This window comes from Bubalus kerabau, chromosome X (genome assembly GCF_029407905.1).
Source record: "Bubalus kerabau isolate K-KA32 ecotype Philippines breed swamp buffalo chromosome X, PCC_UOA_SB_1v2, whole genome shotgun sequence".
NCBI classification, from domain to species: Eukaryota; Metazoa; Chordata; class Mammalia; order Artiodactyla; family Bovidae; genus Bubalus; species Bubalus kerabau.
In genome coordinates, this window is record NC_073647.1 from 128,178,518 (window position 1) to 128,199,837 (window position 21,320).

At 36.4% G+C, this 21,320-nt stretch overlaps 1 protein-coding gene across 5 annotated transcripts in view; it reads left to right on the forward strand.

Annotated features, from left to right (window-relative positions):
* DMD (dystrophin) overlaps positions 1–21,320 on the forward strand; it is a 2,389,494-nt gene that overhangs the window by 1,524,181 nt on the left and 843,993 nt on the right. For all 5 annotated transcript variants that reach the window (XM_055564496.1, XM_055564495.1, XM_055564498.1 and 2 more), the window contains 2 exons: positions 13,572–13,719; positions 16,493–16,642. In XM_055564496.1, the coding sequence (XP_055420471.1) occupies positions 13,572–13,719; positions 16,493–16,642 (298 nt within the window). The remainder of the gene's footprint in view (positions 1–13,571; positions 13,720–16,492; positions 16,643–21,320) is intronic.

Consider the following 21,320-nt stretch of genomic DNA (forward strand, 5'->3'; position numbering starts at 1 on the left):
GATCTCCTTGTTGTCCAGGAGACTCTCAAGAGTCTTCTCCAGCACCACAGTTTGAAAGCATCAATTCTTAAAGAACAGGGAATATCATTTATGAGGGGTGAGGTTATGAGCCAGGCTTGGAATCAGTGAGTCACTTTTGCATCCATTCCATTGGCTAGAATTCAGTTATGTAGTCACACCAATTGGCAAGAGAGGATGGGGCATGACAATGAGCTTCAGGGTTAAGAGAAGAGAGTCAGATTTGGGGGGAAGTAGCCAGCCAGTCTCTACCATGACAATTTTATTCAAATACCTCTTCTCAATGAAGCCTTCTCTGATCACCCTTTACAAAACTGCAGCCACCCTCCAGCTCCACTCAATATTCTCTTCTTGCTTCATTTTTTTCCCTTCTGTAGCACTTACTGCTCTGCCAGAATCAGTGTATTTCACTTCCTTATCTTATTCATTGTCTGGAATGTAAGCTCCATGAGGGCTAGGATTGTTACATACATTCACTGTCACATCATTGGAAACTAGTAGAACTTTGATAGTTCTGCATTGTAATCATATATCTGGACTTTACAGGTGGCTCAGCGATAAAGAATCCACCTGCAGTGCAGGAGATGAAGGAGACATGTGTTGAATCCCTGGGTTGGGAAGATACCCCAGAGAAGGAAATGACAACCCACTGAGAGAGAGAATCCCACGGATAGAGGAGCCTGGTAGGCTCCTGGTGGGACATCCATAGGGTCACAAAGAGTCAGACACGACTGAGTGACTAAACAGCAGCAGCAGCATCTGGTGGCACGTTTACTCATAGATTGGCATTTTGACTCTAATTGTCTTTTCCCAACTGTTAAACTTCCCAAATTTGTCAAGGAAGTTTGTCAGAAGAAAGAAATAGAACTGTCAACTGGCTTATCAAAAAGCTGAATTTCAAACAGTCTCCCCGTGTACTCATACATGCTTTATAAATACTTTTCTGTATATAAGTATGTTGGCTTAGGCAAAATTCTGAGATAGAAATAGCACTTCAATATCCAGATCTCCTTAAAAAAAAAAGTTCTTTTTATTTTCTCTGCCATTTGTTGAATACCATTAGTGAAGCAGTAGGCTAAAACTGGAATTTCTGAAAGCAAATTTAATCCAAACAACCACACTATGAAGTGTTTATTTTTTTTAATTTTATTTTATTTTTAAACTTTACATAATTGTATTAGTTTTGCCAAATATCAAAATGAATCCACCACAAGTATACATGTGTTCCCCATCCTGAACCCTCCTCCCTCCTCCCTCCCCATTCCATCCCTCTGGGTCGTCCCAGTGCACCAGCCCCAAGCATCCAGTATCGTGCATCGAACCTGGACTGGCAACTCGTTTCATACATGATATTTTACATGTTTCAATGCCATGAAGTGTTTATTGTTCCCATTTTAAGATGAGGAAATCGAGGCCTATAAAGGTTAAGTAACTGCCCAAGTTCACATGCTCACCTAATAACTTTCAGGGCTTAGATTTGAACTAATTTTTTTCCTTTGAGAAACTCTCACTGCTGAGCTCCACAATTTTCCTTCTCGTTCTTCACATCTACCTGCAATTTGCTAATATTTTCCTTAATATTGAGAAGTGAATGCCTGAGGAACGTTGATATGTTAAGCCTTTCAGCTGCACTTCATTTGTATAAGGGGAAAACTGTAGGCAAAGTGAATGAATGGCAAATGGCTGGGTTCTGATGATAACAACATCCTATAGAGACTATGACTTGGAGAAGTTAATGTGTCCCTAAACATGATTTTTTTTCTTTTTCTTCCTTAAGTGATACCTTTATATTTAAATATTTCTGGAGCTTCTCAGATTATAAGATACTCACTTGTTTTATTTTGTTCAAACAGCAAAGCACTGTCTGGGAAAGATGTATTGACTTAATCTCAATTGATACATATTTTGGTTGCTTGTAGAAGTCACGTGGTAGAGGAGAAAAAGCAACAGGAAGAAAACAAATTTAACAAAAGTAGTGATCAACTTTGGTGGTTTGACATCAAATTTCATGAGTTGAATGCCATTGTAAACAAACTCTGAAAAGATTATTTTAACAGCAACTCAATAACTGGTTTCATCATGTGGCTCATGGACATATGGCACAGAGAAAAGAAAAACTATCTTTACATAACATAAAACTTTCTTCTGTTATGTAAATGTGTGTTTGTGGCTTGGAATAAACTTTCCAATAGAACTTTATTCTAATGTAATATGCTATATAATTTAAAATTAGTATGCACAATCAAAGTAACAAATTGAGCATTATATGTGATAGGTGATAAGCTATAGGTGATAGGTGATAGGTGATAAGACAGGTGATAAGCCTATCTATACTTTCTAAAGTTTCTATGTTATATTTGATTAGAAACCTAGGGAGGAACTTCTCATTTGGAAAATGGGATAGGGAGCGACCTTATACTTGCATATATTTGGCATATAAATCTCTGAGGCTTCAGTTTCTTTGTTGGGGATGCTAGGAAGACAATACACATGATGTATTGAGTGGCAAAAGGGATTCCAATGTGTAAATATCTAGCGTTTGGTTGAAACATTTGCTAGATCCTCCTCCTCTAAAATCATGCCATGTGATTTGGTAGTCTTTATCACTTACCATAAGAGCAGCCCCACAGAAAATGTTCATTAAGAGTTAATGTAAAGTCATTGAATTTCTCAACACGTCAGTAACTCTTCCTTTCTGATTATGCAAATCTCTCCCTATCATAATATGTACTTCCTTAAATTGTATTAAAAGCATTTATAATGTAAACGGCTACAGAGCCAATATTTCAAACAGAAACCATTCTTTTTCTTAAAAAAATAGTGAAATGTATTGAAATGCCTCTAAAAGTAAAATATTTAGCACTTAATTGCAGATGGGTAATGTTAAATATCCCATTCATTATTATTACTACCACATGCCTGAATAAATCCTACCATAAGCATTAAGCGAGTAGGTAAATAAAGAAATAACACTTCATGTGATGAATGCCAATATAAAGCACGTTTAAACTGTTCTGTCAAGAGACAAGCCTGGAAATGCAAACTCTGTTCCTTCGCTTTTCTGCAATCATCTGAATACATAAATTCAAATTGCAGCTTTTAAAACTTCAAACCACGGCTTTTGAAATTTCAGAAAACACATGCACTTGAAAAGGCAGATTATAACAAGGCCCCGGTGGGTTGGCACCATCTTTTTTTTTTCTTTTTTCAAAGTATAAAAAACAAACCTAGACAAGAAATAACTATCAAATATTTTCTTGCATAAAAAGAAGATGCTGTACTCTTTATAAAAAATTAAGTCATCAAGAAAAAGTTTTCCACATTGTGTGAAAAGAAAGATTATAGCAAATAGCTTAAGCAAAGCTTTTACTTTTTAAGGGACGATTTATTCTATCTGGTAGTTCTTAAGACTTTCCTAAACTAGTATACAGTTAATATCCATAAAATCATATGCAAGTCACTGCCTTTCAAACTGATGCTGAAGGTTAATTAGAAAACGTACTTAATTATTTATAGTACGCAGATGAGTCCCAGATACGCTCCATGTCCAAATGCACTGTAAACATAGAAAATTTAGCAAATTTATTCTGAAAAAACAGTGGTTCTTCACAAATTAATTTATTGATTTAATGGAATCCCTACCAAAGTCCCCAATGAGATTTATTTTGTAATTTTACCAAATGATACTCGTAGTACATAAATTAAAATGGCTAAGGTAGGAGAGGATTTAACCTACCAGGAATTAGACATACTTTCATGTTGCAATGGTGGAAGCGGCTCATTGCTGTCACAAAAATCTATGGTACATCTGCAAACTGAAACTTATTGCATATAAAACACAAAATATAATGAAATCACCACAAATCAATAGAGAATAGATTGTGCTGGGAAAAAAACATCAATTTCTGAAAAACCCTTCAAGGTCAGGAACTCAACTATATAAATTTAAAATGGATGAAGCATTTAGTTTTTGTGTGTGTGTTTTTTTTTAATGAATATGTAAGGATCCAGAATAAAGGCAAATATCTAAGCAGTTGTCAGGTGGTCACAATTTTCAGAGTAATTTCAGTGGGAGAAATAACCAAGAAATTGATGTGTTTTCTTTAGAAAGAAACAAAAATATGTTTTAAAAAGATGAAAGGAAAGCTATAAAATATTCTCAATAAATATATTTTTAAGATAAAGTGAAACGAGCCTTTACAAACAAATAAGAAATCACTGAGGCAAAATGGGCAACAGACACAGCAGATGACTGAGAGTAGAAACAGAAATGACAAATATACACGTTTACAAAATTGTTTACCTTTTCTGTTAATAAAAAATGTAAAAAAGTCCATGACAAACTATTGTTACCACCAGCATTGCAAAGAAATTTACCAATATGAGTCTATATTCTTAGTATTCTCATTGTTAACTTTTTTCCTTGTTCTCAGGAAATGAACAGATAGATTGAGCCACAATGCATGAACAAATGTAGTTGTTATAGGGTTATTTATTATAATGAAAAATTGGAACCAAACTAAATACCAAATAACAAAACAATGGTAAAATACAGTGTACTCATATATGGCTTTTTGCTGCTGCTAAGTCACTTTAGTCATGTTCGACTCTGTGTGACCCCATGGACAGCAGCCCACCAGGCTCCCCCGTCCCTGGGATTCTCCAGGCAAGAACACTGGAGTGGGTTGCCATTTCCTTCTCCAATGCATGAAAGTGAAAAGTGAAAGTGAAGTTGCTCAGTCATGTCTGACTCTTAGCAACCCCATGGACTGCAGCCCACCAGGCTCCTCTGTCCATGGGATTTTCCAGGCAAAAGTACTGGAGTGGGGTGCCATTGCCTTCTCCCATATGGCTTTTTACTCAGATCATAAAAATCAATTTTTCAAATAATAAACAATGACCTAAGGAAATATTCACAGTAGTAATTAAAGGAAGAAAATAGGTACACAATGTTTATGTAGAGTTTGATCCCAATTAAATACAAAAATCCTAATAACAGTGAACAAGTACATCTCCACCGCCTTTATTCTTGGCTGGATATTTTTGAAAGGATTAGAAAACTATTCATTTAATTAGTGGTGTGTTTGAAGTGGAAGTGGAGGTATTTGCTTTTAGAATTTTAGTCTAGGTTTGAAACTTTGTTTGTTTCATATTACTATTTCCTGTTCTTTGAGCTTTTACTTGTTGGATTTTGGATTTATTCCTCCCTGAAATTATTAGGTTCTAGAGGTAGGTTGAGAAAAGCCTTACCCATCTGTCTAGGTTTTACAAATGTAATGAGATTTTTAACAAGATTTTACTTAACTAAGATGAGGAAGATCAATAGAAATAAGGTTGTTCTCAGTATATGGGACACTGTGCAAGGTGATCTAGAGTCAAATACTAAAGGTGACAAAAATTTGCAAAAAGAGTGGAAAGAAACAAAGATGAGGTAGACTGACAAATACCCTTGAAACCTAGACCCAAAGATTTGAACCAGCTTAGAACTTCTGAATAAATAAAAGATGTCTATAGTGGGATTGCTCCTCTTGCAGAATTGCTTCTCAGTCCAGAGTCTGAGGGAAAATGGTGCTACCGCATATCTAAAACAAGCTGCCAGCAGTCAAGACCAACCTCTTCCTCCTAAGGTTTGCTGAGAAGCAGCAGTGGTATTGGCTTCACAAGTGGCTCTAGTGGTGAAGAATCTACCTACCAATGCAGGAGACACAAGAGACACAGATCTGATCCCTGGGTTGGTAAGATCCCCTGGAATAGCAAATGGCAGCCTGCTCCAGTATTTTTGCCAAGAATCAAGGACAGAGGAGCCTGTCGGGCTACAGTCCATGGGGTCACAAGGAGTCAGACATGACTGAGCACAAGCGCACAAGCAGTGGTATCACATCTACCATCAGAGATTTCCCACCTCCTTGGTACCCCATGTCCAGATCAATGTTGAGGACTCAGGTGACCTTGGACTAGAATGTATTACTATGGCTCACACCTCAGAAAATCTTTACTTTCTATAGATGAAGCCCATTAAAATATTTCTACCTTATAAGTACTCAAAAGCAATATTTCACCTCTACTATTTTTCCCCTTTAAACTAGGTCATAATAGACTATCCCTAGACATTTTTATTTGCATATTTTATTGTATGTGTATATATATATATCTGTGTACTATGTATATTTTATTTGTATCATGTATGTTTTATTGTATATATACATTGTATATATATATTTCCATTTTTAATTGACATATAGTTGATTTGCAGTGTTTCACATGTACAGAAAAGTGACTCAGTTGCACATATATGCATATATATTTATTTCTTCTTCAAATTCTTTTCCATTATAGATTATAAGATATTGAATATAGTTCCCTATGCTATACAGTTAAAAAAAAAAAGAGGTCTCAGGTGGAATGGAATACTTAGCTTTGTGGAGAGTGCAGTGTTTATGGTGGGAGTCGTTACCCACCTTACATCTCCCCTTACGTCTCTCTAAGTAATCATTAAAATAATGTATGAAAACTGCAACATGGGAAAATTATGTTCTCCTTCAGCTGAGTATTCGTTGAGCTGAAGAACTCCTTCACAGATCTGTGTAGCTTTGGGGGAGAACCAGAAGAACAACCTAGGCATTTCTTTGTCTTTCCATGTCAAAGCAAGGCAATTGGGGGAGAGACAGGAGCCACAAATTACCCATGCACAGGAAATCAATGAATGATTGTAAATGGGTTTTTTTCTTTAATGTGTGTTTTTAAATGAAATAATCAGGTGCAAGAATTGTCCATTATTCAAAGTTGAAAGGCTAATTTACCATGTTTTGTTTACCAACTGGTTTCTGTTGACTCTGAAGTTTATGATTCCAGTTCTCCTCTCTCCCCTGAGCTCCAGATCTATTTTTTTCAACTAGTCATTTCCCCAAAATATCCAGTACAATTAAATGTACTCAGCTGGAGTAAATGCCATCTATTCAGCCAGATAAGGTGGGATCACTCCTAGACCAGGTGACCCAGTACTGAACCTAGATGACCCAGTACTGAATACTGGATGACCAATTATTAGCTGTTTGATCTTGGGCAAAATGTGAACCCTCATTTTCTTTCATCTGTACATGAGAAAAAACTAGTACTCATCTCACAGTAGTAATGTGACAACTTGTTATTTGATTTAGTGGCTGCTGACTCTGCAAACCCAGGGACTGTAGCCCGCCAGACTCTTCTGTCCATGGGATTTCCAAGGCAAGACTATTGGAGCAGGTTGTCATTTCCTTCTCTAGGGGATCTTCTGGAACAAGGGACTGAATCTCCATTTCCCATGTCTCCTGCATTACAGACAGATTATTTGCCTTTGAGCCACCAGGAATGTTTTGCCATATGGGAGAATGCTTAATAATTTTTAGTGCCTAATGCTAACCTCTCTCCTTTCATCCACAAATCCTGTTGAATCTCCTACATTTTAAGCATTCTGTCTTTTCCTTTTCCCTTGCTACATCTTCATGATTTGGACCTTTATGTGTGCTCAGTGCCAAAGAATCCACCTGCAAATGCAGGAGACACAGTAGATGAAGGTTCAATCCCTGGGTCAGGAAGATCCCCCAAGGAGGAAATAGCAACCCACTCCAGTATTCTTGCTGGGATAAACCCATGGAGACAGAGGAGCCTGAAGGGATACAGTCCATGGGGTTCCAAAGAGTCAGATAGGACTAAGCGACTGAGTACACATGTGTGCAGGCCTGCATCCCTTAAATCCAGAGGTCATCTGGATCAAGTGATAATGGTTGAACCATGACCTTCTCTGGAATGAAGAGTGCTTCTGTTCAATTAGTCACTTCAGTCACTCAGTCATGTCTGACTCTTTGCAACCCCGTGGACTGCAGCACGCCAGGCTTCCCTGTCCATCACCAATTCCCGGAGCTTGCTCAAACTCATGTCCATTGAGTTGGTGATGCCATCCAACTATCTCATCCTCTGTCATCCCCTTCTCCTCCTGCCTTCAATCTTTCCCAGCATCAGGGTCTTTTCCAGTGAGTCAGTTCTTCGCATCAGGTGGCCAAAGTGTTGGAGTTTCAGCTTTAGCATCAGTCTTTCCATTGAATATTCAAGACTGATTTCCTTTAGGATGGACTGGTTTGATCTCCTTGCCGTCCAAGGGACTCTCAAGAGTCTTCTCCAACACCATAGATCAAAAGCATCAATTCTTCAGCACTCAGCTTTCTTTATGAAGAGTGCTTCATCAAGTAGGAAGCACTACTTGATGTTAACATCTTCCATTTGATGGAGGTTTTAGTTCTGCAGAAGAGCTCAAAGATATTGTTCTGTGTATCTGGCCTGAAGAATTCCATGGACTGTATAGCCCATGGGGTCGCAAAGAACTGGACATGACTGAGCGACTTTCACTTCACTTTGAGAATGCAGGGAAGGGAATACAGAAAGGCTTTTGTGCCAGGAACCCCACAGGGTCCTGCTTGGTTTCAATTCCTCACTCTCTGTCTTACCACCCTTACCCACATCCATTCTTCATAGAATACCAGAGGGAATGGATGAAATAAATCTTGCTCTACTCAAAAAAATTGGAGTAGTTCATCACCTAGAGATCAAAACATTCTATCCACTTCGTAGCCCTGCCTTGAACCACTTTACCAGCTTCATCCTTTGACCCTTCCTCCCTAAATCTTGAATACTTCAATAGCCAACCATTTCAGCATCATGCATTGATGTAGATATCCTTACTTTGCATGTATAAGAGAAGCCAAAATATTTGTTATTGGCAAAAACTCATATAATTAAACACTAGTCCCTCTGGAAATGAATGCCAAGTCTTTATCGACTTTATTAGCAGAAAATAAGCTTAAGCATATCAGGCAGATAATGCCGATAATAATATTCATTCATAATTACAAGCAGCTAAAGGTAACAGTAAACTGTCATTACATTATGAACCTTTTTTTTTTTATTCCTAAAATAGCCAGCAGCTTGGTAGCAGCCAAAAGAACTTGATTTATTCGTTGTTATCAGTGGTGGAAGGCTATGCAAACTAACCAAATTTCATTCATTTTAGGCAGCACATTTTACCACATTAACATCACTGAAATCTGGGTGAATTTTACTATTTCTGGTGGCCAGGTCACATGTGGTTTAGAAGAAAATCCAAGGAACAGTAAGTAGTAGAGCCCTGTTAAGAAGTGCTATACTGCTGAGACTCTTGATGTCACAAAAGATGACACAGTATGGAAAAGGACATCAGTTAGGAGATCTGACTATAAAGAAAGCTGAGTACCAAAGAATTGATGCTTTTGAACTATGGTGTTGGAGAAGACTCTTGAGAGTCCCTTGGACAGCAAGGAGATCCAACCAGTCCATCCTAAAGGAAATCAGTCCTGAATATTCAATGGAAGGACTGATCCTGAAGCTGAAACTCCAATACTTTGGCTTCCTGTTGCAAAGAACTGACTCATTTGAAAAGACCCTGATGCTGGGAAAGATTGAAGGCAGGAGGAGAAGGGGATGACAGAGGATGAGATGGTTGGATAGCATCACCAACTCAATGGACATGAGTTTGAGTAAACTCCAGGAGTTGGTGATGGACAGGGAAGCCTGGCATGCTGAAGTCCATGGGGTCACAAAGAGTCACACACGACTGAGCAACTGAACTGAACTGAACTGGGGGGATCTGATGCCTGGTGATCTGATGAGGAGCAGATGTAATAATAATAGAAATAAAGTACACAATAAATGTAATGCAATTGAGTCATCCAGAAACCATCCCCTCCCCACACCCCCGTACGTGAAAAAAAATTATCTTCCATGAAACTGGTCTCTGGTGCCAGAAAGGCTGAGGACCACTGATCTAAAAAGAAAAGTGGTATAGGAGGCTCAGGCTCTAAATATGAGGAAATTTGAAGAACGCTGCACCAATTTTTTCACTTATACTTTTTTATGCATATTCAAAGGGAACATAAGAGAAATATATATATATATAAACCTAAAGAAAAATTTCTTAATAAAACCTCTAAGTAATAAATGTCATCATTTAATCAGCAGCATTCCTCACTCTAACCCACATCCTGGGAGTATACACAGTGGTGTTATATGACCTGCAAGTGAAGGTCTATTTCATTTGGTGAAATACTGTAGTGCACATCAGTGAGTAAATTAGATTATGTTTTACTGTCAGTATTGCAAAAAAATGGGAACAATTCTTTTGAAACAGAAAAGTGTATAAGATTGAAAAGAATGATGGCCAAATTCATTCATTCACACAATGGTTATTTATTTAGCATCTTTTCTCTGCCGGGCATAATTTCAGGAACAAGGGTAACAGTAGTAAATAAAACAGGCAAAATCTTTGCCCTCAGAAGGTTTGATTTCCTGTGTAAGATAGACAATATACAAAACAACCAAATTATAGTGCTTTTTTGTTTTGGGCATGCTCAGTCACTCAGTTATGTCTAACTCTGCAATCCCGTGGACTGTAGCCTGCCGGGCTCCTCTGTCCATGGGATTTCCCAGGCAAGAATACTGAAGTGGGTTGTCATTTCCTTCTCCGGGGGCTGACCCAGGTATCAAACCAGGGTCTCCTGTATCTCCTGTATTGCAGGTGGATTCTTTACAACTGAGCCACCAGGAATGTTTTAAGTACTAAAGAGAAAGATTGACTAGGGAGAAAGAACAGAACTTGGGGAGAGAAGAGGTGTGATTGTAAGTAGAATCATCAGGAAAGACCTGCAGGAGCTGAGGAAACCAGCCATGCTTGATTTGTGAGGGAAGGTCATTCTAGGCAGGAAAAAACAGCAAGTACAAAAGCTGAGGTCTCAAGAAGGATAAGAGAAAGGGAGAGTAGATGGAAATGAGGTCGGACAAGTAAAGAGAAAGGGGATCAGCAGATTTTATAGATCAGTGCTTTTCCATACAAAAGTACAGTGAGCCTCATATGTAATTTTAAATTTTCTAATGTCATATGTAAAAAAGAGTAAGAACAGGTGAAATTAACCTATTTTATTTAACACAATATATTAAAAATATTATCATGTTGACTTGTACATATTTAGAGGACTAATGAGATGTTTTATATTCTTTTTTAATACTTTAGAAATAGTTTTATTTTTATTAGTTTTATCTTTTTATTTTTTTGCAATAGATCCTTGTTAATTGTCTATTTTAAATATAGCAGTCAATACATGTCAATCTCAAACTCCTAATCTACCTATCCCCTCCACCCTTTCCCCCATAAAAATAGTTGTATTTTTTATAGCAGTTTTAGGTTCACAGCAAAATTGAGTAGAAGGTACAGAGATGATTTTTTTTGTACTAGGTCTTTGAAATCCAGTATGCAATTTACACTTAGAGCACATCTCAATTTCCCTCACATCATTTCAAGTGCTCAGTAGCCACATATGAAGGTGTCTAGTATATTGAACAGCGCAGATCTAGACCCTCATAGAGTGCTGTAATGACTTTGCTTTTGATTTGAATGAACTGGGAAGCAATAGAAGAGTTTGAATGCAATGATGACATAATATGATTTGAGTTTTCAATGGAGCCCAAAATAGGGCTTGGGTTTTTATAGAATCTGCTGTTTGGGGAATAGAAAAAGAAGACATGTGCCTCGGATAGACTTTGGACCAGCTCACATCAAAGAACAAAATTGAGTATGAAAGTGAAAGTGAAGTCGCTCAGTTGTGTCCAACTCTTTGCGACTCCATGGACTGTAGCCTACCAGGCTCCTCCATCCATGGGATTTTCCAGGCAAGAGTACTGGAGTGGGTTGCCACTTCCTTCTCCAGGGAAAATTGAGTATAGAGGAACATAAATCCAATAACCGGATCAGTTTGGGGAATTAGTGTAACTGTAGTTCTCTCAATGTCCCGTCTTTGCACAGGCTGTGAATCAAATCCCTTTTCATGTTTCAAGACCCAGGTAGATCATTATCTTCTCTGACACATCTTCTATACCTTCTATACCCAGAAAATAACTTGTCCTCCACAATATTCTGTCATAGTCCTAGATTTACATGCTTCTTCCCTCTCATGGACTATGAGATCCTCAAGGCAAGGTACATAACTCATTTCTCTTTGATTCAAATGCCTACTTGAGTTTCTGGAAGTTAGTAAGCACTCAATAAATATTTGTCAACTTGAAGCAAAAAACAAACAAAAAATTAGCTGAACAGTCCCCAAATGGAAACAACTCAAATGTCCACCAACATAGATATATTTTATACAGTTTCGTGCTATGTAGTGAAGAAGATAATCTACACAGAACATGGATGATGATTGTAAATGTTACACTGAGTAAAAGGCAGTGTGTTTAGTCACTAAGTCATGCCCAACTCTTTTGGGACTGTATGGACTGTAGCCCGCCAGGCTCCTCTGTCCACAGGATTTCCCAGGCAAGAATACTGGAGTGGGTTGCCCCATATACATAATGCTCAATACAGGCAAAATAATAAAAGTTGACAGGATACTGATTACACTTGGAGGTAGTGACTGCAAGGGTTTTGAGGGAACTTCTAATAACATTCTGTTCCTTTGGTGTATCCAAGGGTTAGTTGGTGTATCCATTTTTTATTTTATTTTATTTTATTTTTAATTTTATTTTATTTTTAAACTTTACATAATTGTATTAGTTTTGCCACATATCAAAATGAATCCACCACAGGTATACATGTAAAACTATATTAATCTCTATAGTTATATGAACACTTTCCTATATGTATATTATACTTCAGTTCAAAAGCTTATGTACCACAGATACATAGTTCCCAAAAGACAGTAAAACAAAAAAATGTAAATTGTTATAAGTGCAGCTTATTTTGCTCAGCTGCATTCTGATTCAATATGTAAGAATAAGTTTATGGCTAATTGAGTAACATACAGTATATGTGTTTTTATAATTAACAACATCCACTAGAACAACATATGTTAAGTATTTTAAATCCATTCCCTCTTTCCTCCAAAAGGATTTTGTGTTGTAATTTGGAAAACATTTGAACATGTAATAATTTAGTGTTTTCATTCAATTCCCTTGTTTTTGCTTTACAATTTTCCATAAAGATGTATTTCATTTAAGCATCTTGAAACATGTAATTTCACTTTATATACTTACTCTAGTGAAGTTGTTCTCAACCAGAGACAGTTTTGCCCCAATGGTGATATTTGACTAGGCCTTTAAAATATTACATCCTTAAAAATATTATATTGTTAACATCTTTTTTTTATTTATTTTAATTAGAGGCTAATTACTTTACAATATTGTATTTGTTTTGCCATACATCAACATGAATCTGCCACGGGTGTACACGTGTTTCCTATCCTGAACCCCCCTCCCACCTCCCTCCCCGTACCATCCCTCTGGGTCATCCCAGTGCACCAGCCCCAAGCTTCCTGTATCCTGCATCAAACCTGGACTGGCTATTCGTTTCTTATATGATATTACACATGTTTCACGTTGACATCTTTAAAATGGCTTATTTTTAAAAAGTGTGTGCAGCTTTTTTGAGTTTTCTTTAATAAAAAAAAAAAAGAAAACTTGAGAAATATATTCTTTAAAACAATTTTATTCTTCTCCAGGTTAGAAGAACAAAAGAATATCCTGTCAGAATTTCAAAGAGATTTGAATGAATTTGTTTTATGGTTGGAAGAAGCAGATAACATTTCTAGTATTCCTCTTGAACCCGGAAATGAGCAGCAACTAAAAGAAAAGCTTGAGGAAGTCAAGGTAATTTTATTTTCTAAAATCTCCCAGGGCTTACTTGTATATGAACCTAGGGGGAATTCCCTGGTGGTCCGGGGATTAGGACTTGGCCATTCACTGCCATGGCCTGAGTTCAATCCCTGGCTGGGGAACTAAGATCCCACAAGCTACATGGTATGGCCAAAAAAGAGAAAAAAAAAGTATAAGAATATATGTTTTAAATGTATTCAGTCATTGATTTCCTGCCCATTGGGATACTGATAGTTCTTCAGTAATTTTTCTCACAACTTTATTTTGTCTTAGCCCAGTGAGTATATATATATTTTAAAAAGTATGTATGGGATATATAAGTATGTTTCTGTTTGTGTATGTGTGTGTATAAAATGCATAGTGATACTTTTTAAACTGATTTAAAATTAATTTTAGACTTAATGGAGAATTGTACAGCTCCAAATTATTTTAAAAACTGGGGAGCATCTTTAGAAATGATCTCATTTCTTATGGAAGATCTTAATTGCCAAATCAATCTCCCTACTTCAGCCTCAATTAAAGGCATTCTGTTTGCCTGAAGCAATGGTTTGGTTTGGTTTGGTTTGGTTTGTCTACAGGGATAAGGGGAGGTGATGTTGGTTCATTTTCTATACTGGTTGAATAAAACTTCTGGTGTATTCAAGTGGTTTTTTATGCCCACTTAACATGATGGAGAAGAGAATGGCAACCCACTCCGGTACCCTTCCCTGGAGAATCCCCTGGACAGGGGAGTCTAGCCAGCTACAGTCCATGAGGTCTCAAAGAGTCAGACACAACGGAGCAACAAACACACTTGATGTCTGCTGCTTTCTGATTAGCTCTCCTGGCTGACAGAGATGCTTTGATTGTGCTGTTGGATTAACTTTCATGGTTTAAGTTTTAGGAAAGAAACTCCTTTGGATCTGTTTTACTTTAATTCTTGAAGGGAAAGGGAAATTAACATTCAATCATCCCCTGTTACATACTAAGTATTAGATGTATTTACATCTGCTATTTTATTTAATCTTATCAAACTTCCAAAATGGTTATTGCCCTCGTTTTACAAGGTCACAGAATCAAAGAGAAATGGAACTGCTTCTTTATCAATGATTCAGTTGATTTGCACATGCAGATTAGACTCCATGTCAACTACTTATTTCTGTGAAATAAGAAATGTGTACCTGACAGAGGATAAAGTATAAGAAGTAAAATATTGCTTAATTCAGTAAGCAAATATTAAGCACCTAGTATATGTCAGATAATGTATTAGGTATTTGAGAGTCAAAAAATAAAAAGTTTTTGATCCATAGTTTGAGGATGGTTATGCCATGGAAAAATAAACTCAGTCTGTTCTTAAAAATTCATCTTTCCTAAATATATTGAGTGTTTTATATATATATATATATATATATATATATATATATATAGGAAAGTAATTGATAACTCATTTAAGAGACATGTTTGGTGGTGTTCCCTTATTAATAAATATGCATTGATTTCCTTTTTTTCCTTAGTCTAGATCAACACCATCCTATAGCACCATCCAATATCATTTAACAACATGCTAAATATGTTGAATATTAGCAATTTTAGTAGCCACTAGCTGCACTTGCCTTTTGAGTACTTGAAAGGTAGCTGATGTGACTGAAGAATTAAGTTTTTAATTTTATTGACAGTTAATTTAAATTTAAATAGCCTCATGTGGCTAATAGAAGATACAAATAAATAAAAGACAGTTCATAAAACTATGATAGCTTTGTAGATCATAAAAAAGGGCACTTTTAATGTGATGTTAAATGAATAAGAAAAATTCAAGAATGTGCAGGTATCAAAATTAAGTGTTCTTGAATGAAAACACCCAAGTTTGGATCACCAGTCTTTTGCTTTCTACTTCCGTGTCCTTGGATCTGATACTTAACTACTCTGTCTCAGTTTCCTTCTATGTAAGATGAAGATAGTAAGATCTACTTCATGACATTATTATATAAAGTTAACATTTTTATATAAAGCATTATATAAAGATAATGTCGGAGAAGGCAATGGCACCCCACTCCAGTACTCTTGCCTGGAAAATCCCATGGATGGAGGAGCCTGGAAGGCTGCAGTCCATGGGGTCGCTGAGGGTCAGACAGGACTCAGCGACTTCACTTTGACTTTTCACTTTCATGCATTGGAGAAGGAAATGGCAACCCACTCCAGTGTTCTTGCCTGGCGAATCCCAGGGATGGGGGAGCCTGGTGGGCTGCCGTCTCTGGGGTCGCACAGAGTCAGACACGACTGAAGTGACTTAGCAATAGCAATAGCAATAAAGATAATGTACGTGAAGAGGTTAGTTAGCACTATGCCTGGTACCAGGTATGTTCTTAGTTATCTTTTAATATGATAATGCAATTTCTTACTATGCTAAGTTATAATATGGAGACCTAATACCTGAGAGGATGCTTATATTTGCCCAGATTATTCTATTTATGAGAGGTGTGTTTTTAGACTTTTGACACTGTTTAGGGTATTGTTTTAGAGCTCATCATACTACGTAACATTTTTCTCTTGAGGAAAAAAAAAATCTCTGAGGGAGACAAGATCTGATCCTTTGTAGGATGGGCTGATTTACTTAGGCGTAGGTGTCTTAGTGCACCAGCTCTGCGCTCTGTAGAAAATTTGGTATTTAAGGAACTGGTGGGCCTCTGGTCTTTCTTTGCTTTGATAGATTAATCAATAGAGGCAAAGACAAGGTAGTTGGCATTGTGCTGTAATTCATTTTAAATGTTGTTGCATTTGTCTGTTTCAGTTACTGGCCGAAGAGTTGCCCCTGCGTCAGGGAATTCTAAAACAATTAAATGAAACAGGAGGAACAGTGCTTGTAAGTGCTCCCATAAGCCCAGAAGAGCAAGATAAACTTGAAAATAAGCTCAAGCAGACAAATCTTCGGTGGATAAAGGTTAGACATTAACCATCTGTCCTGTCACATGTGTTAAATGCTGCAAGCATTTCTTTTGTTTCATGGTGCTTAATTGGTAAGGCTGGGGAAGAGGGCTGGTTTTATGGATTGTTCTTTTGTTTTTATTTTAATTGACCATTCGATTTGGGTGTATGTATGATTTGTTGTGAATGGAAGGAATGTTGATGGTGAATGATGGTACAGTAATGACCAAATACCAAGTTATATACCACTATTACTTTACATGAATTATTCTAAAGAAATAGACTGGAAAAAAGATGAAGTGATTCATTCAGTGTTCAGGTGTAGGTTGACAATATTTAAGCAAGATGGATGTTGTCCAGCTCAATGAGTATCATAAATCAAAATTACTTATCCTTACCAATAAGGTCGCCTGCAATGCAGGAGACCAAGGTTCGATTCCTGGGTCTGGAAGGTCCTCTGGAGAAGGAAATGGCAACCCACTACAGTATTCTTGCCTTAAGAATCCCATGGACAGAGTAGCCTAGCAGGCTACAATCCATGGGCTTGCAAGAGTTGGACACGACTTATCAACTGAACCACCACCACCAATAGTATAGACTTAATCAAGGATCAATGCATGCTAAATTTCTCTAAAATATGTTTATTTACTGTTTATTTGTTTACTTAGTTGTGAGTCTTCATCTTTCTTGGATACTTATTAAATCTAATATTTTATTTTTTAAATATAATATTTTAAATTGTTTATCAAATTAATGCATACTCATTTTTAAAACCAAGTGATGCATATGAATTTTAAAAAAAGCAACATCAGTTGGTCCATCAAAAGGCTATTTATCAAAAGGTTGTCTTCTCCGTACTGTATTCCTATGACAACCTCGTCATAAATCAAGTGAACATATATATGAATCTGTTCTGGATTCTCTTGATTATCAATGTCCTTCAACTAGTACTGCAGTGGCTTTGTAACAATCATCTTTCTTTTTTTTTTTCAGTTCAGTAGTTTAATTTTTTAATGAAGATTTTGTGTTTTTAGAGCATTTTTAGGTTCACAGCAAAACTGAGAGGAAGTTACAGTGATTCCCCAAAGACTCCTCCCCACAAATTCACACTTTCCCTTGTTATCAACATCTCCCAGTTCAGTTCAGTTCAGTTCAGTCGCTCAGTTGTGTCTGACTCTTTGTGAGCCCATGGACTGCAGAACGCGAGGCTTCCCTGTCCATCACCAACTCCTGGAGCTTGCTCAAACTCATGTCTATTGAGTCAGTGATGCCATCCAACTATCTCATCCTCTGTCATCCCCTTCTCCTCCTGCCTTCAATCTTTCCCAACATCAGGGTCTTTTCCAATGAGTCAGTTCTTTGCATCAGGTGGCCAAAGTATTGGAGTTTCAGCTTCAGCATCAGTCCTTCCATTGAATATTCAGGACTGATCTCCTTTAGGATGGACTGTTTGGATCTCCTTGCTGTCCAAGGGACTCTCAAGAGTATTCTCCAACACTCCAACACAGTTCAAAAGCATCAATTCAAAGTACCAGAGGGGTACATTTAACAATCACCTTTCAACAGCTTGAGATACAATTTATATACTGTGTAATTCACCCATTTTAAAGTGTACATTTCAATGGTTTTGGTATATTTACTTTTTAAATTGTACATATATATAACATAAGATTTGTCATTTTAATGATTTTAAGTATACAATTTATGGTCATTTATTATTTATATCCACAATGTGAAACCATTACCATTATCTGTTTCTAAAACATATGCATTACCCCAAAGAGAAATTCTGTAACCATTAAGCAATAACTCCCCATCACCCTACCCCTGAACCCATCTCCCTAAAAGTAACCTCTAATCTACTTTCTGTCTGTATGATTTTGCCTGTTCTAGAGATTTCGTATAAGTGGACTCACAATGTATCTGTCCCTTTGTGTTGAGATTATTTTACCTGGCATAAGGTATTAAAGTTTCACCCATGTTGTAGACGGTATCACTGAACAACCTTTTATTTTGTATGTGTGTATGTGTATATACACATACAATATACATATGTGAATATACACATTTGTTGTTGTTTAGTCATAAGTTGTGTCTGACTCTTTTGCAACCCCATGGTTGGTAGCCTACCAGGCTTCTCTATCCATGGGATTTTCTAGGCAAGAATACTGGAGTGGGTTGTCTGGGTTCTCCAGGGGATCTTCCTGACCCAGGGATTGAACTTGCATCTCTTACATTGGCAGAGGGATTCTTTACTGCTGTTATATCTGGGAAGTCCCTCCATTCTGAAAGAATAGTCTGAGGAGGTAACAACAACATATATTTGTGTGTATATATATATATGTATGTGTATGTACATACACATAGATATGTGTATATATATGCATGTATACATACAATGTATATATGTATATATACCTACATATATAAGTATACATGCATGTATATGTATGTGTGTATATATATACACACATGTATATATATACACACACACACAGACACAAACCCACATACTTGTTTTACAAAAAAAATTGGGATCTGGTAGTATAAAAATTCAAACCTTATTCTTCTTAGTCCAGATTGTTTTTTGCTATTTTTGGTTCACAAATAAATTTTAGAACCAACTTGCTAATTTTTACTAAAGCCTTCCAGAATATCGATTTGAATTGTGTTGAGCTTATAGATCAGTTCACATTTTTACAATATTGAGTCATCTAATCTGTGAAAATGTTACATCCCTTCATTTATTGAGGACTCCTTTAATGCATTTTTAGAAATACTTTGTAGTTTTCAATCCAGAGGACCTACACATGTTTTATTAGATTTAATCCCAGATATTTGATGTTTTGGTCCTTTTATAAATGGGATTCATTTCAAGTTTTATTTTCTTTTTGTTGCTGATATATAAAAATAGATTTTTTTTCATTAAACACACATCCAGTGTCCTTACCAGATTCACAAACTAATATCAATGTTTTGTAAAGCATTTTGGATTTTTTTAAGTGCACAATCATGTCATCAAATAGCGGTAGTTTCTCTCTTTTCAGTCCTTAGGATTTTAATTGTTTTTGCATAAACTTGGGCCTCTAAAACAATGTTTAAGGGAAGGGGTGATAATGGGAGGCCTTGAGTCATTTCCTGTTTCAGGTGGTCTGCTTTCAGTAATTAATCATTAAATATTATGTTCCTTATAGGACTTTTTATAGATCCTCTGAATCAGGTTAAAGAATTTTTTCCTTATGCTTTTTTCTCAAGTTTTTATTATGAATAGGTAACCTATTCATAACTTTCTCTGCATTTATTAAAAAGATCCTATGTTGTTTTCCTCTAAATGTGACAAACAACAGTCATTGTTTTTGGAATGTGAAACTACTCTAGGATTCCAGAAATAAAACCTATTGGTCATGATGTCTTCTACTTTTTTATAGATTGCTGGATTCAGTTTTCTAATATGCTGTTTATGATTTTTATATCTTTGTTCATGGCATAAAATGTTCAGTAATTTATTTTAGAATCCTTCTCGAGTGTTATTAGCAATGTTAGACTAGACTTAATAATAAAGTTCAGAGGTTCTCTCTTTCTTTGTTCTGGAATGATATAAAGACTGGTGAAAATTGGTGAATATTGGGATCATTTCTTCCTGAGATATTTGGAAGAATTCAGTTGTAAAGCCATCAGTGCATGGGGTGTTTTGTTTTGTTTTGTTGTTATTGTTGAGGTTTTTTGGTGAGAAAAATTTTGATAATGGATCCATTTCTTTAATAGATTCAGGAATGGTTAGATTTTTATTTCTTGGTGTGTCAGCTTTTATAAGTTGTGTCTTTCAAGAAATTTGTCAACTCCCATGCTATTTTCCCTTTTGGGGCTGTAAACATTTTTAATACTGCTAGCAATCCTGTGTATGTTTATATTTAAGAAGGAGAAAATAGACTACAAGCTCTAAGTACCTGAATGGATCTTGTTAACTGGGATATTTTACTTTATGTGCTAAGGTAGAGAGCTGAGTCTCTTGTTGAAAGAGACCTTCAAAGTCTATAATACAGTGGGCTTTATTCTGAGCTATTCATACCAATGCTAAAATTCTTTCCAGACACAAAGTTCAATTTCTTTAGGTATGAACCACACTCACTGTTTTGATTTGTTTATTTCTGCCTGTAGTTCAGTGTTAAAAGAAGGCCATTCATTGTGTGGTAGTTTTGATATTGACACAAATTTTCATCTACAAGCTTTCATACATGCTCTTATTCTCAGACATCATGACATCTTTAATCCAAACACTATCCAGGTTTTGCCAAGTTCAGATCCCCTGTACCGAAGGCTTCTTCTCCCTTACTTTTTGTATCCCCATATGTACTGTCTCCATATATGCTTTTGACCTTCCAAGTATGTTTTGAAACCTCTCATTCACTTTTGACCACATTTCTACTACCTTATTGAGCACATTTAATACCTGTTAACTTTGTTCTATTCAAAATATAAAGCAAATGGTAATCCTTCAAACCGGGAGCAAATCCATACCAAGAAAATACCACAGAAGTATAATTTTCACGTAATATGAAATGGATTCCTTCAAAAATAGCATAATTGCCTGTGAAGAATTGCTTGTCATTCATCAATACTTGACCAAATTGAGAGCCATGAAAAAGTTACACTGAGAAACATTTCTTTACATAGATGATTTGAAAAGAAAAAAA